The sequence below is a fragment of the Bos javanicus genome, chromosome 8 (genome assembly GCF_032452875.1).
Source record: "Bos javanicus breed banteng chromosome 8, ARS-OSU_banteng_1.0, whole genome shotgun sequence".
NCBI lineage: Eukaryota > Metazoa > Chordata > Mammalia > Artiodactyla > Bovidae > Bos > Bos javanicus.
The window spans coordinates 29,591,090-29,616,327 of record NC_083875.1 but is presented as its reverse complement, the minus strand read 5'-3'; the positions used below and the strand labels follow the sequence as shown (position 1 = coordinate 29,616,327).

Genomic DNA, 25,238 nt, shown 5'->3' with positions numbered 1-25,238 from the left:
TGATGCAATTATAAAGAATGCAACTTCATTTATGATATATCTAGCCAAATGCATCTAAGTTGAATCTAGTAAGCCTATATATCTAATTTCCAGTTTATAGGAAATGTAAGGAGCTAGAGAAATGCTATCAACTGAATTATATTTCCCCCAAATCCATATGTTGAAGTTCTAACTGTGCCCCCCTCCTAAAGTGTGACTATATTTGGAAATAAGAGATTTTAGGAGGTAATTAAGATTAAATGAGGTCACTATAAGTGGAATCTCTCTCTCTGCCCTGTGAAGAAAGAGTGAGGAGGTGGCTGTCTGCAAGCCAAGAAGAGAGCCCTCACCAGAACCTGATATGCTCGTGCCCAGATCTTAGACTTCCAACCTTCAGAACTGTGAAGAAATAAGTTTCTGTTGCTTAAGTCACTCAGTGTATGATATTCTATTATGGCAGTCAGAACTGACAAAGAGACAGCAAGCTAAACTAAAACTCAAGGAAGCCACCAGACAAAGCTGTGTGTATACAACTACAGGACAACTGGATTGGGCTTTTCCACAACTGACATGAATATAGAAACTCTTGTATAATAAGATATATTTAATGAACATAAACACTGAATGCCCAAGACAGTCTTGGGTTGGACCAAGGTGTTGACATTCCAGAAGTAAATGAGATTTGGGACCAACTGGCAAAATATGAAGATGGATTGAATATTTGAAGATGGATTGAATATGAAATGAAGATTTGTTGACATGAAAAAGAAAAGATCATTAACTGCAAAAGCAAGTTACAAAACTATATGTAAGAGTGATCTCATTTTGGTTTTAAATATATATATCTCTCTCTAGATCCATGTAGAAAATATTCTGAAAAAGTATATATTAAGGTATTAACAATCATAATTACTAGATGTTAAGTACATGGGGTATATGTGTGTGTATTTTAATATTTGCTCATCCACATTTTCCTATTTTCTAAAATATATATTTTTTGTGACAAAGAACATTATTTTAATTTTTTAAATGGAAAACCAGGGCTGGCAAAGGTAAGAACAAATAGACTCCTTCACTTATTTATGATAAAATGACATTTATAGTAAAGAGGTTGGCAAATATTGGAACATAACCACATCTATTTTTTAATAATGTGATTTTTTTTAATTCAATTTTTTTTTTTTTTTGTGACACGACATGCAGGATCCTAGTTCCCCGCACAGGGATCAAACCTGTGCCCCTTGCAGTAGAAGAACAGAGTCTTAATCGCTGGACCACCAGGGGAGTCCTCACACCCATTTACTTACAGTCTATGGCTGCTTACACCCTGCAGTCAGCTGCAGAGTTGAGTAGTTGGGACAGAGATCTTATGGCCCACAAGCCTAAACATTTACTGTCTGGTATTTTAAGAAAAAGTCTGCCAACCCAATTATTCTTCAGAGTAATTTTGCAATATATATCAGAAATCTTATACACAATGGTATCTTTGAATCAATAAATCTAATGTTATTCTAAGAAAATAGCATGGATACACAAAATTTGACCTATAAGGTAAGATATTGTATTACCACCTACAGTGAAAACTTATAAACAAATTAAAGCAGGCAACAACAGGAAATTAGTTAAGAAGACAGCTGAATGCATGCATACATTTATACACACGCATGCGGCACATCCACACAATGGAACACTACTGAGCCATTAAAAGCCATGATGAATTAAAAATATTTAATAACCTAAAATTTTATGACATTAAGTGAAAAATGAAATTTCAAAATGACAAAAGGCATACAATTTCATTATATAAAATGATAATTATATATGCTTGTATACTTGCATAAAAAACTCAAATGTCAAAATATCAACAGAATGGCAGGATACAAATATGACACTCAGAGTTCTTTTATATGTAAATGATCTATTTGCTGAAAATATATGATTATTACAAAAATGTTCAGATAATATGGAGACAGCCTAAGTGTCCCTACACAACAATCCCACAGAGAGGAGGTCACTGTTAACAGTCGGGTACATAATTTTTAGCTGTTTTTATGCTTTACTAAGAATGGAATCTTTAAAACACATAAATGGGGACTTCCCTGGTGGTCCAGTGGTTAAGACTCTGTACTTCCACTGCAGGGGACATGCCTGATCAGAGAACTAAGATCCCATGTGCCATAGTCAAAAAAATTAAAAAATAAAAAACAATAAAAAATTACATGATTTTAACTTTAATTACATGATTTTAAGTCTCATCAACTTATACAAACCAAAGCTTGCTGTAAGATCAAGTTTTATATGCATTTATCTTTAAAGACTAAAACTTCTGTTTTATAATTTAATTTTTTAAAGAATATACTGATCAGTTTCAGTCAGTAAAATATATTTTTAATTAAAAAATCACAAATGGTATCACATACTACATACTATTTTATGGGTTATACTGACAATTTTCCATGAAAATGCATGAAAGTTATCTTATTCTATAACAAAATGTATTATTCCATTCCATGGAATGATTTAATTAACCAAATTCCTATTCTTAAATTTTCAAGTTGTTTCAAAATTTTCCATATTATAAATAATGTTGCTAAGAGAGTTCTTACACATTCATCAAATACTTTTCCTATATCAAGTACTAGAACTACAGTTATAGCATCCTAACTGTTCTTAGGATAATTTCTTAGAAAAAGAACTCCTGAGATCAAAAACGATACATATTCTTGATTTTGATATATACTGCCAGCACATCCTCCATAAAAACTCTGTCAGTTTAGACTCCCACCAAGTTATGAGTTTCTCATACTGTCATTTGCCCTGAGTCTTTCATATCATATTTCCATTTATAATTTTTATTATGGGGTATTTTTGCCATGATGAAAACTTAAATGTTTATTTGGTCAAGTCAATCTTTTATGTCACACTTTAAAAGACTTCTGAAATTGATGTCAGGTTTTTCCAGTACTCATGTATGGATGTGAGAGCTGGACCGTAAAGAAGGCTGAACGCCAAAGAATTGATGCTGTAGAATGTGTTGGGAAAGACTTTGTTGTGGTGTTGGAAAAGACTCTTGAGAGTCCCTTGGACTGCAAGGAGATCAAACCAGTCAATCCTAAAGGAAATCAACCCTGAATATTCACTGGAAGGACTGATCCTGAAGCTCCAAGACTTTGGCCACCTGATGCAAAGAACTGACCCACTGGAAAAGACCCTGATGCTGGGAAATACTGAAGGCAGGGGGAGAAAAGGGCGACAGAGGATGAGACGGTTGGATGGCATCACCAACTCAATGGACATGAGTTTGAGCAAACTCCGGGAGATAGTGAAAAACCAGATAGACAGAGAAACCTGGGGTGCTGAAGTCCATGGGGTTGCAAAGAGTCAGACACAACTAAGCAACTGAACAAAAACACCTACTGGTATGAAGCAATGAGAAAGACACAACATTGCTTCTGCAGTATTGTTATCATAGATGTGATCTGAACTTAATCATGAAGCAACATTAGATAAGTCCACCTTGAGAGACGGCCTAAAAAATTACGGCCAAGTATTCTTCAAAAATGTCAAGGTCTTGAAGACAGAGACTGAGGGGCTCTTTCAGATTAAAACAGACTAAGGAGATGTAACACCTGAATGCAACATTCAGGATCCTGGAGTGGATCCTGAACCAGAATAAGGACACTGGTGGGACAGTTAGAAAAACTTGGGTCAAGTCAATAAAGTAGTTAATAATACTGCATCAATGTTAGTTTCCTGATTTTAATAATTACACTGTGGTTCTATAAGATGCTAATAATACTTGTATATTAGAAGACTATATAAAAATTCAGAAATTATTTCCAAGTAAAAAATTTTTAAATAAAACAAAAATTTTATTAAAAATTTTTTAAAAACAAAGTTTAAAGGCCTTGTGCTTTAGGACTATAAAAAGACTTTCCTATGTTTTTGCCTATATCCTTCTAAAAATATTTTAATACTAAATCTATATAATGTATCCTTTATATAGTCTTTTCTCCAAAATGAAGAGTCAATTTTCCCAAAACCATTTATTAAACTAACAAATCAGACCCATCTTTCCCCACTGTTTTTAAAGAGACTTATGCATAAATAGGTTTTTTAGTAAGCTTTGAATTCCCAGATAAATCTGTGTATGTGTACACAGAAGTGCATGAACACACACAGAGTTTCAAAGTCTTATGTTCGATTCCACTGATACATAACTTCTGAGCCATTACAAGAATATTTTAATTCCTTCAGATTTTAAGTTTTTATAACTGAAATAGCAAGCAACTCTTTAACATTCTTTTGTATCTTCTAAAATATATTTCAAAAGGAAAACTAAAAACAACATATCAGGTTCCCAAAGTTCGCCTGCTTCCTCCAGGATTTCAAATGGGATATAATTTTATGAAATCATTTCAGGTAAAAGCATCTCTTAAAATACTAAATCTTGGTTCTATTTCTAGTACTGGTAGAGTGCCTTAAATTAAATTAACCCTCCCACAGATAACAATTATAAATTCTTAACAAAATGCAAAACACATGTTTAAAATATATTTGCAGACACTCAGTTCAATTCAGTTCACTCACTCAGTCGTGTCCAACTCTCTGCGACCCCATGAATTGCAGCGCGCCAGGCCTCCCTGTCTATCACCAACTCCCGGAGTTCACTCAAACTCACGTCCATCGAGTCGGTGATGCTATCCAGCCATCTCATCCTCTGTCGTCCCCTTCTCCTCCTGCCCCCAATCCCTCCCAGCATCAGAGTCTTTCCCAATGAGTCAACTCTTCGCATGAGGTGGCCAAAGTACTGGAGTTTCAGCTGTAGCATCATTCCTTCCAAAGAAATCCCAGGACTGATCTCCTTTAGAATGGACTGGTTGTATCTCCTTGCAGTCCAAGGGACTCTCAAGAGTCTTCTCCAACACCACACTTCAAAAGCATCAATTCTTTGACGCTCAGCTTTCTTCACAGTCCAACTCTCACATTCTACTGGAAAAACCATAGCCTTGACTAGACGGACCTTTGTTAGCAAAGTAATATCTCTGCTTTTGAATATGCTATCTAGGTCATAACTTTCCTTCCAAGGAGTAAGCGTCTTTTAATTTCATGGCTGCAATCACTATCTGCAGTGATTTTGGAGCCCAAAAAAATAAAGTCTGCCACTATTTCCACATCTATTTGCCATGAAGTGATAGGACCAGATGCCAAAAAAAAAAAAAAAAGCAGTGGGAAGCTAGAGAAGAGTTAAACTTTGAAAGAAGGGAACAACTTTTAAAGAGACTTTATGTTTATATGACTAGTCACTTGAAAGTACTCCCCAGTACACTCAGCACGGGGTGCCTACAACTTACACAGAAAGGTATAGTCTTATTGGCTTAAAAAAAGAGTACAGAGTTCAAATCTGCCAGAACGGCTGTACGGTACTGGGGAAATTTTCAGATAGGGATGAACTACATAGGATGGAAATGCCAAAATCAGTGTTAAAACTCAACTCAAATTCTTTGTTGACTCATGAACTATGTGAGAACTGGTGAAGCTCCAAAGAAAGGCAGAAACAGGAGAAAAGAAATAATGGAATCATGATCTCAGATGTTGCCCACTAGCAGAGATTAAGAGTATAGACTCTAAGTCTAGTCAAGTTAAATGCTTCCCAGAACAAAAGTCAGCATTCTTCTGAGAAAGGTAACAGAACCTAAAGTCTTTGCAATGAATCACTACCCAGTATACAATCAAAAATTTACTGAATTGAAAACAGAAAAACATGACATATAGTCAAGAGAAAAAGCAGGCAGTAGATATTGGCCCCAAGACAACCCAAATATTGAGATAATATCTAATCTGAAAAAAAAGAATTTTCAGCGACCTACTGAACAAAATCAGGCTGACATGTAATTGGAGTCTCAGAAGAAGAGTGAGAACGTAGCAGGGAAAAGATATTTGAAGAAATAATAGCTACATGGTTCCCCAAGGCCACACTTTTGCACATCAGTCAAAGATATGAGCCTTCAAAGCATCCAGAAGAAATGACACATTACAGACAGGGGAATAATAACAAAAAATAACAGCTGACTTGTGATCAGAAACAATAGAGACCATCATATTGGGTTGGCCAAAAAGTTAACTCAGCTTTCTCCGTAAGAAACTCATACAGAAAAAACCAAATGACCTTTTGGCCAACCCAATACAACAACTGATAGTTTTTAAGGAGTGAAAGAAGAAAAGAAAAAAGGAAAATCTTGTAACTCAAAAATACTCTACTGAGCAAAAACAGCCTTCAAAAATGAAGGCAAAAGAGAAAGACATTTTCAGATAAATAAAATAGAGTCGTTGAAAGTGGATATGAACTATAAGAAATTCTAAAAGAAATGCTTCATTCTGAAATAGACAGGAATGAATGAAGAACATAAAAAATGGCAAATATTGGATTAACAGTGGGGACTATGACATAAAACTGTTAAAGCAAAGGTTAGACACCACATTATGGGGTTTATAATACACATAAATGTACTACCATAAGAGTAGTATAAAAGACAAAAGGTGGTAAGTAAAACTACACTTTTGTAAGTTTCTTCTATTTTATGTGCAACAGTACAATATTAACTCTAACTTGACTATGGTAAATTAAGAAGGCTATGATAATCATTATAGCAAACACTTAAGAAAAATTAAAAGGGCTATAGCTAAGAAAATAATAGAGGGATTCTACTGGAATATATATATATATATATAATTAAAGCAAAAGAAGGCAGAAAAATAAGGAGGGGGGACAAACAAGGCAAAGAAAAAAAAAGCAAAATGGCAGTCACAAGTGCAAACATATTAACTGCTGTACTGAATAAAAAAGTAAGACCCAATTAAACGTATTTACCAAAAAAATATAATTTAAATATAAAAACAAAGCTAGATTTAAAGCAAAAGAGTATATGCCATGCAAACATTAATTACAAAAAAGCATGAATAGCTTTATTAATATCAGACAAAACAGATTTCAAGACAAGGAATATTATAAGGAGTTACATAGGAACATTTTATAATGATCAAAAAAGGTTACTTTATTAGGAGATAAAACAATTTAAAAATATATAAGTCCAATAACAAAGGTTCTAAATACAAGCAAAGAGTGGCAGAACTAAAGGGAGGAATGGATGACTCCAGAATCAAAGCTGAAGATTTTTAACACTGTGAGTAAAAGATAGGACAACCAGATAAACACGAGTAAGGACCCCGAAGATACGTGAAGGACACTACGGTCCCCTCTAGCTGACATCTGCATCACTGCAGAAATGCAAAGGGACAGTGTTGTTTCAGAGTCTGAACCAAAGACATACCTATCTATACCTACCATTTTAAATTTACAAATGGTTTTTAGGAGAGAGAAACTAAGATTATCTAATCAGAAATTATGTAAGTACTTTCCAGCTATTTTTCTCCTAAAACTCCATTTATTCTGTTGTCTATTCTGTTGTCCTTTAGCATTGAATACACACGCAGTCAAAATTCAAGTGCATTTTTACCAACACTAAATTTTAAAAATCTAGTCACACTTATTAAAAAACTTTAAAGTACATAGTGGTATATAATACAAGAATTATTTAAAAACCACAAGAAGGTGGTCATAAAGGTACAAACCTTGTCATAAGATTTTTCATCAATCTTAATTTTTAACTTACTTATATATTTGGTAACTTGTTCTAATTTTGAGTCCACCTTTGATGAAGTTGATCATATTTTCATCCTGAAAACAATTCAATTACATAATTAGATCATTTAGCAAATGATTCTTAGACTGTCCCACAGCTGTGTAGCTGCATGATTAGAACAAAACACTGTATCTTTTGAGGACATGATTTTAAATTAAAATATTCTTCTTGCTTTACATATGAAATGCCTTTTTTGTCATCTTTCTTCCAACTTAGAGGACAAAAAAAGGAAACAATTTGTAAATCCTTGCGGAACTTTAAGGATGTAACAAAGAAAGTAATCCTCACCAATTAGGGGCCATAGAGTTAGTCCAATGGCACCCCACTCCAGTACTCTTGCCTGGAAAATCCCATGGATGGAGGAGCCTGGTAGGCTGCAGTCCCTGGGGTCTCTGAGAGTTGGACACAACTCAGTGACTTCACTTTCACTTTTCACTTTCATGCACTGGAGAAGGAAATGGCAACCCACCCCAGTGTTCTTGCCTGGAGAATCCCAGGGATGGGGGAGCCTGGTGGGCTGCGGTCTATGGGGTCGCACAGAGTCGGACACGACTGAAGCAACTTAGCAGCAGCAGAGTTAGTCCAAACCTACTTTGATAAACATCAACTACTGAGCAATTTTCTTTTAGGTTCAATGGAGTTCAAAATGGCTGCTCCAAGGATTTTCCTGGCTGTCATACTCCAAGTAACAGGATTATGGTTCTTCATTAGGGGGTACTTTAGCAGGCCATCTATTTAGAATTGTGAATTTCATTTGTATACATTTCCAGACCAAAAATAACTGATCTGGATTCTAAATTTGTTATCACTAGCATGAAATTTTGCTTGGGAATTTTGTTTGTTCTCCTTGCCTGATGGTCATCAACCATGCAACTGAGGCAATTGGTCTAAATGAGTGACCTTTTTAGGGTGAGCATTCTAGGATTCTAAGAGTCTCTTAATAAAGTATATAAAATAACTGCTTTAAAAATGCTACTCTAATAGATGGTGCTAATGGAGAATGCTTTTCTAACCCATTAATAACAGAAACATGCTCTGGTATTTATTTCCTGTGCACTTGAGCATCCTTCCGAAGCCAGAGAAAAACTGACTTTAGTTTGTTAATTTCATCACTTAAATACTTAATACTTAAATTATTAAAAGAATCAATAAATATAAAATTCACTATGCAATTTAAATGCCCATTTTCTGATTTGAAGGTAGCTTACAGTTACACAAGTTCCAATAGTGTCCAGGAAAGAATTTCTTAAATTGGAATAAAATCTGCTTCAAATAAGAATATTTAATTCCCCAAACATTTGCGGAATGCCTATTTTACAGCAGGCACCTAATTGCAAAACGAGACAAAAGCAAACACAATATGCTAAGGGATGGAGACATGCACACACGGACGGAGACATGCACAGGTTGCCACAACAGCACGAAGGTGGCCTGGGATGTGAAGAGGTCCAAAAAGCTTCCTGGAAGCATCAGTGCTTGCAGCGTTAAAAAAAAAAAAAAAAGATTAGGAAATAACCAGATGAAGGAAAAGAAGGCAGATATGAACTTTGCAAGCAAAAAGAAAAAAACCTTTCAGGGGAAAGGCAAGGAAGCATTAAAGATCACGGTGTGCTTGGCTTGGGCATCTGTGCTTATATAACACAGCACTGCTACAGAAATCTATTTCAAAGAAGGGAATGACCAAGGAGTAAGAAAGCTACTTGTACTTTCCCACTCAAGTACGCCACCAGCAGGCGAGGATGTCGGTAAGAAGGGAGTAGGGATCTGGGAGAGATGCCAGTTGAGTTTTAAAAAGCCTTCCCCATTTGTGATATTCTGACACAGAACCACTGCCATCGTCAATGAGGGCTACTAAACGCTGAAGCCGAGACATGAGCAGGCGAGATGCTCCCCTTGGAGTGGGTGTACAATTGCACAAGGGAGAGTGAGCTGGAGGGAAGGGAAACTACAGACCAAGGGTCCCCAGGTCGCCATGAAGTCTGGGGAGGCGCTGATGAGCCCCTCATTAGAACAATTATGGTCAGACTAAAGAAGAGCTAGGGCTGATTAACCTTCAAAAGGTAAAACAGCATAATCATGAGCCTGACTGGATATGGAGGCATGAGGAAGAGGGAAGAGCCGTGGGTATCCCCAGATGTTGAGTTACAAGCCCCTAAACATTTTTTTAAAAACCCTTTGAATCAAAGATTTTACTGTCAAATTCCCATTTGAAAAACGCATTTAAAAAACACACACAAAAAAAACTGAGGGCCTCTGTGACTAGCCTTATGTATACTAAGGCAGTGAGACTGCTTCAGGCATGATAATATGTAGAGTTTTAGGAAACAGGGTCATAGACCAGATTGATTTAATTTTCCTTAACCAGACTCCAACCTATCACGTCAGTCAACCTCCAGAAAAAGAGAAAAGCACTCTCAGTTCGATGTAAAGCATTGAAATCAAGGAAGACTTTCTCCATCTTACAGTTGAATTTCTGCCCCCTTACCATCTCCACCCCACTTCTACCCCACTGTATCCATCACTGCCACCTGTGTGGCCACCTGTTAAAATTTGTATTTTTTTTTAGAAGAACTGGAAGCTACAATGACAGGCCAGTTACTGGTGATAAGAAATCCTAGAGGTGAAATTTAAATGCCCCTGAGAAAAACAGTCATTGTTTTGTTAGGGACTTCTTTCAACTGCTCTTCCAAAAGAAGAAATAAAAGGGGATGAGAATACAAATAGCAGGGAAATAAAATCTGAGGTCTACATGCATAACTGAGCTTTGCTGAAGCATCTGGCGCAAGAAGGGAACAGCCAAAGATGCTGAAGCCAGTCACCCCTGTGTGCAGCCCTCCACCATTAGCAAGCTCGCAGAGGCGTAACCTCACAATTCTCACACAGAGAAGCATCCTGAGATTAGGTGTGGTAGGTGCAAAACAGCTTCTTTAAAAGGCAGTGGTTCCCAACAGACTGAATTTCAAAACAGCGTCTTTTAGGTGCATTTGAGTAGGACAAAAAGATCCCCCAGAGTCTTCTTTCAGCCAAAGTTTACGAGCAATAACAAACAGCTTTCATTATAACTCTAAGTGGAAAGAACTGAAGACACAGAATGAGCCGCATCTTTTTCTTTGTCATACTTAGCAGGCTCCCCGGGTGACACTGATGCTAAGCCAAATGTTCGTTACCTGCACAAACGTGAGGGCTGCTTTCTGTAGGAGGCACTCGGCATAACAGATTTCAGCATGCATTTCCTCTATTAAAAACAAATAAAAGTGTATTAAGGAAAATCCCACACCCACAGTAATTGCTCTGAGATATTTAGAAAAGACAGATAAATCAGCCCAGAGGAGACATAAAAACCTAGGTTGCTTCGTGATTGCATAGAAGTGGAATGATGACCTCAGCTCTCAAGGCCTCAGCAAGATTTTTCCAGAATGTGTGAAATGCTTTGGGGAAGTCATCTTTGGCTCGATTCACATATAACTCCCAAGAGTCAGGCCCTTGGTGTCAGAGATCCAAACTCAGCTCACAGGAGGAAACCAAAATGGAAAAGCACTTTTTGGGAAAAAAGAAAACCACTTGTTTTTTTTAACTTAATGGGAAACTTCAAGTCTACCACTGGGATGGATTGAAAAATTAACCTGAATATACTAATTCTAACATCAAAAATATTATGAAGGCATGATGGTCACGACAATGGTTAGGCACACTACCAACTTGAAGAGAAAGCAGTAATTCCTGAGGATTCTAGGAAAAAGAACCAGCTTGCATGTCCAACTCATGAGTCCTCATTCAGGGAAGACTTGATGTAAAAAAGTTAGCACTAGCACAGTTTGCGGGTATTTGCTTTGTGCGTGTGTGCATGTGGGTACGTGTGTCTGTTTTCAGCTGTGCTACACGTAGGGTCTTAGTTTGCCGACCAAGGATCGTACCCACACCCGCTGCACTGGAAGCATGGAGTCTTAACCACTGGGCCACCACAGAAGTCTCAGTTGGAGGCTACTTGGATCACTGAGGTATCTAGTGCAGGAACAAGGCACTCACAAGAGGGCTACATAAAACTATGTCTATATCCCCTGGACACACAGACGTGTGGCCTATCTTCCTAAATAGTTCATGATACCTGTGGAGACTGGGGAGGGAGGAATCTTTGCTTTTTTTTTTTTTTTGTATAAACAAAATCAGCAATTTACTGTTTTATCCATAGGATACAAACTAGTGTGTTATTTAAGTAAATGAGCTTTGGGGTTGGGGTAATTAACAGCCTGGATTTTAGCAAAGGCCCTGCCACATACTAGTTACAGAACCTTAAGCAAGCTACCCTTCCTCCCTCTGCTGGGCTCCTCATTCTTCAAGTCCAGCTAATGACATCTCTATTTCAAAGCTAAAGAATTCAAGTGCTGCCTGTAGTCACTGTGCAGAGTAAGCCCTCAATATGCATCAGCTACTTCCACTAAGATTACTCCCCTTGGCCCATGTCATGCTTTTTGACAAAACTTCAAAAAGTAGCACATTTTTAAGTGATGCAAGTAACTGAAAAACGGGATATTTCCATGTTGATGAAATGGTGTTGGATCTAACTGGATAAGACCTAGTGCCTTCCTTCTTTCACTTAAACACACAGGACACCTCCCCTCAACACACACACACACACACACACACACACACTTTGTTCTCACAAACTGGTTCACCTTCCTGCCATGCTCATGTTCCAAAGGCTGATTGACAAAGAAGCAACAACGCAATGAAGATCTTTCAACAGCACGTGTGAGAGGGAGCCAAACCCACAACAGGCCAAATTCGAGGAGCTGCGGACAGCGCACGTTCTGGCAGCATTAACAGCCAGGGTCTCCATCCTTCAGAACGCCTCACTTTAAAGGGTGCCCCCTGGATTTTCTCAGTGGGTTCAGTGGGAGAAAAACAGGTAACTTTTACAGAGTCATTTGAACATCCTCTTCCCAGGGAAACTTGTAACAAAGTAGGAACTTTCGGTAATTATTCCCTTTGGAAGCCTGCTTAGTAACCCAGATGGCTGGCTTGGGGCATGTGTTGAGGTGGTGAAGTTGCCGCTGGGCGAGAACCAGCTCGGCAGAGAGGCGGAGCGCAGAGCCCTGCGTGGCTTGGCCGATGGCGCGCCTCCGGCTGAAGTACAGGGTGCGCACAGGGAGGCGTGGGCTGTGAACCTGGAAAGGAAGTCGGGGCTAAATGATGGATGACCTTGGAAAGGAAGTCGGGGCTAAATGATGGATGACCTCGGAAAGGAAGTCGGGGCTAAATGATGGATGACGTTGAACATCCGCGTCTGGGCTTCATTCAGCAGGCAATGGTATTGCAGCAAAAACAGAAATGAGACCTTTCTTATATAAAAACGAGACTTTTCTGATAAACAAGGAAAACAAGGAAACAATGAACAGGCTGGGGAAAAACATAAACAGGCCCGAATGAGTTAAGCAGTTTTGGTTACTGTCTAGATGCTACTACTAACAAACACTTGTGGCCAGACTGGTCCTTTTACAAAGCTAAATAAAGCTAATTACTCTCTGACTCCATATGTATTATGAATTCTACTCTGCACCTGGCATTCTTCCCCTGCACACACCCCTGTAGCATTCTTCCTTTCAGAAAGGAGGTCACAGGCTTATAACTTCTGAAAAGACCAACTCCAGTTACTGAGTTACCTGATGCCATCTGTGGCCATTTTGAAATTTTGCAAAAAAAAAAAAAAAAAACAATGCAAGACTTTCCTTAGGATATAAAACCTCTCCTTATTTCTGAGGAAATGGGGCACGGTTCTTAAGGCACTAGCCTACCGTGTTTCCCCTTTGACTAGCTAAGAATAAAGCTCCTCTTTATTTTTTTTCCTCCAAATTCTGTCTCTGTATTTCTATTTGGCGTTGGTGGACAGGGAGCCAACATTCTGGCATCAATGGTGAGACTTGCAGAGATCTGAGCGCAGGGGTAGATGGATCAGAGTTAAGCTAAAGATGGACAAATCAAAGAGAAGCATAAAGGACATAACAGGAAGGCAGAGATAAAAGGCAAGAAAGTTTGAACTGTATTTTCTATGTATAATGACTCTTTGAATTAAATCCCTCTTACATTCTAAGAACTGTATACAAACATGTGTTTTTAAAGACAATTTGAAAGCCATTTAATATGCCAGCCATGAGAAGAATGGGTGTGCCCTATCTTCAATCCACAAAAAGTTTAATTAAATATCCTTACTCCTACAAACCACGAGCCACTCAAGGATAGAAATGGAAATTACCTATAGGGAAAACAAATTGCACAGTAAATCTACGATGTTTTGACATGCTCCCTTGAACACAAAGTCTGTTTGGATTGCAGCGACAGCCAAATTCATTAGGAATAAATGCAACTTAATTTATAAAAGTCTTATCTCTTCACTCGGATTGATTTATATTGGGCAGCCCTTAGCTTTCAAAATTAGGCATTTGGCATTTACAAGTAGGTACCTACCAGCACATCTCTTAATTATAAATTCCTTAGTTCACTGAAGGGAATATCTTCATTATGCAGTGAAGTGTTAGCTAAGCATGCTTTCAGACATGGAAGTCTAAATAAACCTTATTTCAGAATAAAGTCACAGGCTGATGTATTTTCATAATTTTTAAATTAGGATCTTATTTTTTTTGAGCAGTTTTAGGTTCACAGGAAAATTGAGGGAACGGTAGAGAGATTTCCCAAATATCCCTTGCTCCCTGGCTTCCCCCAACATGCACAAACTCACCTATGATCAACATGCTCTCCCAAGGGCACGTTTGTTACAACTGGTGCACCTCCACTAACATATCATAATTCTGCCATAGTGCTCACTAGGACCCACCCTTGCTGGGATACATTCTGTGGGTCTGGACAAACGTATAATGACATGTATTTAACCATCATGATTTCACTGCCCTAAAAATCTCTCTCTGTATTCCACCTAATCATCCCTCCACCCCATCCCCAGACAACGACTGATCTTTTTACTGTCTCCACAGTTCAACCTTTCCAAGAATCTTATATACTTAGAATCATACAGTAGGTAGCCTTTTTCAGATGGGTGTCTTTCCCTTAGGAATATGCATTTAAGGTTCCCCCGAATCTTTTCATGGCTTGATAGCTCATTTCTTTGTAGCACTGAATAATATTTTTCTGTCTGGATGTACCATACTTCATCCATTCACCTAGTGAAGGTCAAGTTTTGGCAATGCTGAATAAAGCTGCCATAAATATTTCTTTGCAGATTTTTGTGTCAACACAAGTTTTCAGCTGTTAGTTTTATAAGAAACTGTCATACTATCTTGCAAAGTGGCTGCACCATTTTGCACTCTGACCAGCCACGAATGAGTGTTCCTGTCCCTCCACATCCTCACCGACACTTGCTGGTCTCTGTGTTCTGGATTTTGGACACTGCGTTGTTGTTGTTGAGTCACTCAGTCGTGTCTGACTCTTTACGACCCCATGGACTGCAGCAGGCCAGGTCTCCCTGTCCCTCACCATCTCCTGGACACTGTGTAGTGGTATCTTATTACTGTTTACTTTTTAATACTTCCCATGCCATGCCCAAAGACACAATAAAGAGATAAGAACACAGTACCACCTATTTTTAAGATGTCTAACACAGAAATAATTTACCATTTCCTTCACCCACATGTTTCTACCCACCTGCAGAAGTTGCGGGGAACAGGGGAAACAACTGTGGCTTAGGGAAAGGCAGGTCAGGTCTGAACACGGCTCTGCTAGGCGGGTAACCTTGGACCATTTGTCTAATCCCCCTGATCCTCAGTTTCTAGTCTATAAAAAGGAGGTTACACAGGGTGGGCCTCCCCGGTGGCTCAGCAGTAAAGAATCCGCCTGCCAATGCAGGAGACACAGGAGACATGGGTTCGATCCCTAGGTCAAGAAGATGCCCTGGAGGAGGAAATGGCAACTAACTCCAGTAGTCTTGCCTGGAGAATCCCAAGGACAGAGGAGCCTGGCAGACTACAGTCCACAGGGTCACAAAGAGTTGGAGATGACTGAGCGCGCACACGCACACACACACACATAATAAGCCCACGTTTTCCAAAGTCCACAGCAAGTTGATAATAATCTTCTAACAAAGCAAAGAAAACTTTACAGTGAAACACACTAAAAACTGTGTCTAGCACAGACTCGACCACTAGGAACGATGGACCGCATTATCCAGAATTGCTGTTGCCTTAACTGGCTTCTTTGACAATTTCGTGTTACCTCCTCCAGAGAACTAGTCTGACAGTGATAACACAGGCACAAGCCCTCCTCAGATGACAGAGGCTCTGTTAGACACCGGCCACATTTGAAGGACGTTTTCTCTGCTACAGGAGTACTGCAATGCTCCTTTCTTATAAACCATTCTGACTAGAGCATAATGCTAATATGACAGGACTCATCATGGAACTTCTGCCCTAATCTCTGTGGGAACATCAAGGAAACAGCAAAAGGAGTCAATTTCTCCCAGCCATCTGATCAAGATGCTGAAGATATGTTGGATTCTAATAGTCCGAAATGTGAACATTTAGGACATTCCTGAATTCTAGTAGTCCTAAATGTTTACAAACCAAACAGTTTCTATACTGTAAAACATCATCATTATTTTAAAGGTATCAAAATTACTGACCTTGAGAAAAAAATGAATAGCTTATAGAAAAACGGAAACTCTCACACATGGATGAGAAGACTATAAACTGACCTAATTCTTCAGAGAAAAATTGGTGAGATCTATAAATGTTTTCTATTTTCAAACCCTCAGACCCAGTAACTCCACTTTTAGCAAACTATCCTATGAAATACTAGCAAAAATGCATGAAGTTATAGGTACAAGAATTTTAGGACAGCATTATTTTTAATAGCAAAAAAAACCAATATAACTGTCCTTCGATACAGAAAAACTAATTTATGGTATTTGTCCTAATGAATGCTACATGGCTATTAAGTAGAATGAAGTACAATTTATATGTGTTGACCTGGAAAAAGTCAATGCCAAAAAATCACACTGTAGCACATGTATCACATGTTTCTACACTTGCAAAAAATGAATAATAATGAATTACTATAAAAATCCTATGTCTATGTTCTGCATATATTTGTATATGTACAGAGAAGAGTGTGCAAGGCATGAAAACCAACTGCTAACAGCGGTTACTTCTGGAGGGTGAGTAATGATGGGGAGGAGGAAAAGACATTCCATTTACTTATCTTATTCACTTCAATGTTGAATTTTATGAGCATAACCATGCTTTAATTTTTCAAAGAAAGGAAAATACCCAATCTTTAAATGTCCCTTACCTTCAGTCAGCTGTTCCAAAGATCCTCTTGAAAGAAGACTTGAGAAAGACTCTACAACTGTGCATTTCTTCCTGTATCTGCACAGAATACGTAGAAGAGATGAGAAGTAGAAAGAAAAAAGTAATAAATCAAGCACATTTTCATTTCATATCCATTTCAGCTGTAATCACAACAAAGGGTCACCAGAAACAGAATTCTAAACCCTAAAGTCTGCAGGGCAGAGATCACCATTTTGAAACCTGCACACCCAGTTCCAAGCACTGGCACCCTGTGGGCATTTAATCCAAGCTCACTGAACATGTTTATGTGTGTGGACAAACCTACATATAACAGTCAGTACTGGGAGCTTCCTGGGAGCTCAGCTGGTGAACTGCCTGCAGTGCAGGAGGCCCAGGTTTAATCCCTGGGTCAGGAAGATGCCTGGAGAAGGAAATGGCAACCCACTCCAGTATTCTTGCCTGGAGAACCCCATGCACAGAGGAGCCTGGCCAGGGTACAGTCCATGGGGTCGCAAGAGTCGGACACGACTTAGTGATTAAACCAAACCAACAGTCAATACTAACTCTGTCATGCCCCTTCTCTGATCTCTATGGCTAAAATAAGTGTTTTTGAGGTTAAGGGTCACTTCACCACTGGTTAAAAATGGAGTTAGAGTGCAGTGTTTGGAAACTCTCTTCATTTGAGGGGCTAGAGACATAATTACAAGACGGCATAATTTCACTGTTAAAATTCACCAATGCTAATTAACGGTTTCTACTAGAGGCTTCATATACACACAAAACTGAAACTCCATGTCATTTCCACCAAGCAAAATTGTTCAAATATGGCCATTTAGGCAAATAAAAGACCCGCTTCTGCATTTACAGCATTTCCCACATAAAAAATGCTCCTTGGTTGGCCTGGAGTACCAGGCCAACATGTAGTACCTATTCTGTCCACCAGGGGGACCCCAAGAGATGCTTGCTGCTAAACCCACTGAAATTCTCAGTACTTTTCCGTAGCTCAAATACCAAAAAGGAAACAGAACGGTAAGGATGCCATGTGCTCAGCCACACCAGCATCATAGGATAATTCCTTAGGGGAAATATTTTTAATCTCTCATAAAAGTACGGGAGGCCAGGAAGCTTTGATGCTCTAAGTCCTTTTCCATAACCATGGCCAACTTCCAACAGAGCTCTCAGTGAAGCAAAGTACATCCATTTTGTCACACAGACAGAAAGGTTTTTAGGTGTATCTCAAGAATTTAATTACTCAGCTCATACTTCTGGCAGGTTTGTAAGGCGTCCTTCATGGCAGAAATGCCGTTTTGGATGTCCTGTTGCTCGAAGGTCATGACAGCCTGCAACACCACGATGGTACTGTAGCCCAAGGCATGGTACATGCTCTCCTTGGCCCTGGGAAGAACATGGAAATGACTGCATTTCAATTCAACTGAAAAGAATTCAGGTTTCATCTGACAATAACCACAAGAAATTCTAGTTCATCCAAGGCATCACTTTCACAGTAACGACTTTTACTCCTCCACCACAGTTACTGAAATAACGTGGACTACGAAAGACACGCCCAAAGAAGCTCAAGCACTGGGGACTTTTCAGTTCAAGTCCAGGCTGCTGCTGCTGCTGCTGGTGCTGCTAAGTCGCTTCAGTCGTGTCCGACTCTGTGCGACCCCATAGACGGCAGCCCACCAGGCTCCCCCATCCCTGGGATTCTCCAGGCAAGAACACTGGAGTGGGTTGCCATTTCCTTCTCCAATGCATGAAAGTGAACAGTGAAAGTGAAGGCAGGAAGCAGGAAACTTGCCAGGTTGAAGCAGAAAGTGACGTATGCTTTTCCCTGTTTGAGCACAAGGGGGCAGCCTGCCGACTCATTTCTTAGAAAATGCTTCTAAGCAATCCTAATTTTTCCCACTTGTACAGAAGCAGTCCTTAGCTCTGAAATAAGTGTAAAATAAAAGCCATTGAAAATATATTTTGTGACACAGAAATTATGAAAGATAAGGCTTGTTTAAAACCATCCCCTCCCTTCTCCCAGGCAGAGGCCATGAGGAAGCAAGATTTGGGCAATCAGTCAGGTCAGCCACAAAGGGCCCAGACAAAACTTCATGGTAGACTTCTTACCAAATCTCACCTCATTATCTAGGAATCCTGATTAAAGTTCTTGATGATTCATATTATCAGTAAGAACTGCTTAAATTCTTAAGGACATTTAGTCTGAACGGATGGCACAACCCAGACTCTCAGGCTGTGAAAACCTCACTATCTCTTTCCTCAAAACTTCTCAAGCTATGTTCATTAGTTAATTATAAGATTTACAATAATAATGTGTGGTTTTGTTTTTAATTCAAATACAATATACAACAGCCTGCTGCTCTGCAAAACAAATACAATCCACGTTATTCCTTCTCCACCAGAAAGAGTCTAAACATCCTTTCAGAATCTGCAGTTAGTCCCAAACAGTGAGGGCACTGCTGATTCAAAAAAGAAAACAAACAAACAACATGCAAGGAATAAGAGCAACCCAATGTAAATCAGTAATTGTAGTTTTTAAACATCACCTTTTTTAAAAAAAAATTCTGTATTGAAGTTTAGTTGATTTACAGGGGCTTCCCCAGTGGCTCAGGGGTAAAGAATCCACATGCAATGAGGGAGCCACAGAAGACTTGGTTCCATCCCTGGGTCGGGAAGATCCCCTGGAGGAGGAAATGGCAATCTACTCCAGTATTCTTGCCTGGGAAATCCCACGGACAGAGGAGCCTGGTAGTTACAGTCCATGGGGTCGCAAAGAGTTGGACACGACTGAAGGGGCTCAGCACGCAGCACACATGCACAGTTGATTTATAATGCTGTGTAATTCTCACATTTCAAAGCAAAAGCTTTTCCAAGAGGAAAAAAAAGTATTTGAGTGGGGGAAAAAAAAAAAAACATGTTTAACAGTGAAACATTCAGAAAGATCAGAGGATATAAAACTAGACTAAATATAACATCATGTTGTTTATTTCATTCGATATTATGACCAGCTGCGTGTCAGTGGAAGAGGAAGAAAGACTTTTTGAATAAAAAACACAGGAGACAGGCAGGAAGAATAAGAGAGGGGAAATAAGGAGAGAATGACTGGCAGAGAGAGAGAAGGAGGGAGAGAGGAAGACAGATGGATACAGAGATAGAAGATGATCTGAAGGACAGACAGAGATCTGAAGGACTAAAGAAGACAGAGGGGAAAAGGTAGCAACTGGCAAGGTAGAAAATGTGAGTGTTGGATGGAGACAGCACTGGGCAACTTCCTTAGGCCAGGGGCTTCACCATCTATTTTGTTGTCTGTTGCTAACCTCTGAATTGCTAACTAATTGCAACTCATCTAAATCTCAGAATTACCACCACCTCAGTAGGCACATTACTTTAAGTCCCCTATGTACGAATCTTTAAGTTGAGAACTTTCTAAGATTCGAATGTGTGTTCTATCAACATCAGGAATCAGTAAAATTTCAGCTTGCCCTCCATCTCCTATCTCTGATGATCCTTTAGCTCCGGCATTGCCCACCTCCTCTCCCTCCTCCAGTCAGTAACTCTTCCTGCCTGTTCACTGGATGCCGGCCCCTGGATGCCAGCTGTTGAACTGTACTACGGTACTTTTCAAGATTAGTGAGCGAGTGAAGTCGCTCAGTCGTGTTCAACTCTTTGCGACCCCGTGGACTGTAGCCCCCCAGGCTCCTCCGTCCATGGGATTCTCCAGGCAAGAATACAGGAGTGGGTTGCCATTACTTTTCAAGGTACTGTAGTGTAAAACTAAAAATGTTTTATTTTTTTGATTTTTCATATATTATTTGTGTGCAAAGTATAAATGTATTACAGTACAGTATTATATAGAGAATTGTGTGAGTTGTCTACGAACAAACTAGACTTAGAACACACTCTCAGAACAGAATCTGTCTGTATGTAGGGGACTTACTGTAATTTCTAAGAATCAATGTCAATGACTAGAGTCACATCACCCTCCCCACCCTACTGACTCCTCAAAGGAAAGAGTCCCGCTCCTGTGCCCACAAGGTAACCGTCTTGAAATTATTATAGGAGGTCTAAGTTTCATCCAGGTCAGTGACTGTGTTTGAAGGCATGAAAGTGAAAGTGAAAGTGAAGTTGCTCAGTCGTGTCCGACTCTTCACGACCCCATGGACTGCAGCCCACCAGGCTCCCCCGTCCCTGGGATTCTCCAGGCAAGAACACTGGAGTAGGTTGCCATTTCCTTCTCCAATGCAGGAAAGTGAAAAGTGAAAGGGAAGTTGCTCAGTCGTGTCTGACTCTTCACGACCCCATGGACTGCAGCCCACCAGGCTCCTCCATCCATGGGATTTTCCAGGCAAGAGCACTGGAGTGGGGTGCCATCGCCTTCTCCACATGAGGTAAGATTATTCCTGTCAAGCTCTAGTCACACTGTACAGATGGACACTAGGGTCACAATGAGACCTAGGAACAAGGCTAAGCATAGGTTTTCCTGCTACATCATCAAAATTGATAGGTACTATTCAGTGAAATGGGGCTTCCCAGATAGCTCAGTGGTAAAGAATCTGACTGCTAATGCAGGAGATGCAGGTTCAATCCACAGGGTTGGGAAGACCCCCTGGAGGAGGAAACGGCACCCCAGTCCAGTATTCTTGCCTAGGAAATGCCTCAGACAGAAGAGCCTCATCGGCTACAGTCCATGGGGTTGCAGAGTCAGACACGACTGAGCCTGCACGTGAGCGCTGTTAACTGAAATGAAACTGATTCATCACATAAATCAGGAGTCCCAAGAATATTTTCATTATCTTGAATTTCTTTTTAGCCTCCGAGATTAGCATATTTTAGTTCTTCCCATGTCCATTTCAAATAACTTTTCTCAACCAGATTTAAGTTCAGAGGAATACCCATAAAAATATTTCACTGAAGAAAACCAAGTGAAGCTCTACAAAACTAAGAAGATGACATTATTTGAACAAGTATAGAAAAAGACAGGAGAAAGAATCAGAAATGCTCTAATGATTAAAGGTGATAAGATAGGTTTGTTAACTGGATATTAAACCAATCAAAAGAAGTCTCAACAAAATTAGCTTATAAATATTCAGATGGAAATGCAGAAAAATTAACTGAAAAGTATGACATCAGAGACAGAATCATCAAAAACATATGAAAAACATATTTTATACAAAAGAAAATTAATTACCATGGTCGAAGCAACTCTAAGGCATCTGTAAATTTGTTACTTAGAAATAAGTTCAATGCAATCGCACATTCTTCGAGGCCACTCCTAAGATCCACCTTAGTTGATAGTGACCTAAAGATCAAGAAAAAAAAAAAAAAATACACAGAATTTTTACAGTTTTTACTTGTAGCAGTCATCACAGGGAGTGTGTGGGTATGTATAATTTGGAGACAAAAAGACTAGAATTCTAACTCTGCCACTTACTATTTATGTCTTTAACCCTTGAAACTTAACTTTCTCATCTGGAAAATGGGAACACTACCACCTACTTCATGGGACTGTTTCAAGAATGGAACCAATTGACAATTAATGCTCATAGCTGCTGCTGCTAAGTCACTTCAGTCGCGTCTGACTCTCTGCAACCCCAGAGACAGCAGCCCACCAGGCTCCCCCGTCCCTGGGATTCTCCAGGCAAGAACACTGGAGTGGGTTGCCATTTCCTTCTCCAATGCATGAAAGTGAAAAGTGAAAGTGAAGTCGCTCAGTCGTGTCAGACTCCTAGCGACCGCATGGACTGCTCATAGCAGTCACTTAATGAATGATTAATTACCCCCACCACTCCAAAACCCACAAGTATAGGCACCATCTCTATCCATGAGCGGAAGCAGAGGTTATTCTGTCTTAGTTTGATTACGTAGGGGTAAGAATGTGCTTCAGGCTTCCCAGGTGATGCAGTGGTAAAGAATCTACCGGCCAATGCAGGAGACTCAGGTTCCATCCCTGGATCAGGAAGATCCCCTGGAGGAGGAAATGGCAACCCACCCCAGTATTCTTGCCTGGGAAGTCCCATGGACAGAGAAGTATGGTGCGTTATAGTCCATGGGTTCACAGAGTTGGACATGACTGAGCGACTGAACATGCATGCATGCACTCAAGAATGTGGTTGGTGGAAAACTGCATTGTTCAAAATCTAAAGAAGACTCCACCAGATTATTGCAAAATAACTGTTGTCTACAGATCTGTGTTTAAAGAGAGACAACAGGCCCAAGATGGAGTCACTTACGCTAAGACTCACCAGGAGTTAACCAATCAGTTTCAATCTTCTCCAAGAATGTGACCTATAACCAGCTAACCTAGAATATCCTGAGCAGCACTAGGAAATCTGCTGAAAGGCCCCTCCTACTCCCCCTTAGGAGAAACCTAGCCTAAAACAATGCATTCTTGGCTAATAACTTCCTTCTTTCCCCTGTTTCCTCTCTGCTTTGAAAAACCTTTCCTTTCCTGCAGCCTGAAGGAGCTCCTTTCAAATGCTAATTGGGATTCTGCCCAATTCACAAAGAGTTTAATAAAAACAATCAGATCTTCAAATTTCCACTATTGAACTTGTTACTTAACAAGTAACAAGTAACAATTCTGTCCCAGCCTTCAATTGACTTCCTGCCTCCACTAGGGAAGAAGCCAGTTTTGCCTGAATTTGCACATTCATTTCAACATTCCTTTCAATTCAGTTCAGTGGCTCAGTCTCCTGTCCGACTCTTCTCGACCCCATGAACCGCAACACGCCAGGCCCCCGTCCATCACCAACTCCTGGAGTCCACCCAAACTCATGTCCATTGCATCAGTGATGCCATCCAACCATCTGTTGTCCCCTTCTCCTCCTGCCCTCAATCTTTTCCAGCATCAGGGTCCTTTCAAATGAGTCAGCTTCGCATCAGGTGGCCAAAGTATTGGAGTTTCAGCTTCAGCATCAGTCCTTCCAATGAACACCCAGGACTGATCTCCTTTAGAATGGACTGGTTGGATCTCCTTGCAGTCCAAGGGACTCTCAAGAGTCTTCTCCAACACCACAGTTCAAAAGCATCAATTCTTCGGCACTCAGCTTTCTTCACAGTCCAACTCTCACATCCATACATGACCACAGGAAAAACCATAGCCTTGACTAGATGGACCTTTGTTGGCAAAGTAATGTCTCTGCTTTTTAATATGCTGTCTAGGTTGGTCATAACTTTCCTTCCAAGGAGTAAGCGTCTTTTAATTTCAAGGCTGCAGTCACCATCTGCAGTGATTTTGGAGCCCCGAAAAATAAAGTCAGCCACTGTTTCCACTGTTTCCCCATCTATTTCCCATGAAGTGATGGGACCAGATGCCATGATCTTCGTTTTCTGAACGTTGAGCTTTAAGCCAACTTTTTCACTCTCCTCTTTTGCTTTCATCAAGAGGCTCTTTAGTTCCTCTTCACTTTCTGCCATAAGGGTGGTGTTATCTGCATATCTGAGGTTATTGATATTTCTCCCGGCAATCTTGATTCCAGCTTGTGCTTCCTCCAACCCAGCATTTCTCATGATGTACTCTGCATATACGTTAAATAAACAGGGTGACAATATACAGCCTTGATGTACTCCTTTTCCTATTTGGAACCAGTCTGTTGTTCCATGTCCAGTTCTAACTGTTGCTTCCTGACCTGCATACAGGTTTCTCAAGAGGCAGGTCAGGTGGTCTGGTATTCCCATCTCTTTAGGAATTTTCCACAGTTTATTTTGATCCATACAAAGGCTTTGGCTTAGTCAATAAAGCAGAAACAGATGTTTTTCTGGAACTCTCTTGCTTTTCCGATGATCCAGCAGATGTTGGCAATTTGATCTCTGGTTCCTCTGCCTTTTCTAAAACCGGCTTGAACATCTGGAAGTTCACAGTTCATGTATTGCTGAAGCCTGGCTTGGAGAATTTTAAGCATTACTTTGCTAGCGTGTGAGATGAATGCAATTGTGCGGTAGTTTGAGCATTCTTTGGCATTGCCTTTCTTTGGGATTGGAATGAAAACTGACCTTTTCCAGTCCTGTGGCCACTGCTGAGTTTTCCAAATTTGCTGGCATATTGAATGTAGCACTTTCACAGCATCATCTTTCAGGATTTGAAAATAGCTCAACTGGAATTCCATCACCTCCAACTAGCTTTGTTTGTAATGATGCTTCCTAAGGCCCACTTTACTTCACATTCCAGGATGTCTGGCTCTAGGTCAGTGATCACACCATCATGATTATCAACATTCCTTTACCCTATATAAATTTGTGCTGTTTTGATATCGCC

General features: G+C 39.8%; 1 protein-coding gene across 5 annotated transcripts in view; it reads right to left on the bottom strand.

Moving 5' to 3' along the window:
- Nucleotides 1-25,238, bottom strand: part of TTC39B (tetratricopeptide repeat domain 39B) — a 154,961-nt gene that overhangs the window by 37,807 nt on the left and 91,916 nt on the right. For all 5 annotated transcript variants that reach the window (XM_061425255.1, XM_061425256.1, XM_061425254.1 and 2 more), the window contains 5 exons: nt 22,173-22,283; nt 18,239-18,370; nt 16,977-17,053; nt 10,850-10,917; nt 7,653-7,717 (listed from right to left, as the gene is read on the bottom strand). In XM_061425255.1, coding sequence (XP_061281239.1) covers nt 7,653-7,717; nt 10,850-10,917; nt 16,977-17,053; nt 18,239-18,370; nt 22,173-22,283 — 453 coding nt within the window. The remainder of the gene's footprint in view (nt 1-7,652; nt 7,718-10,849; nt 10,918-16,976; nt 17,054-18,238; nt 18,371-22,172; nt 22,284-25,238) is intronic.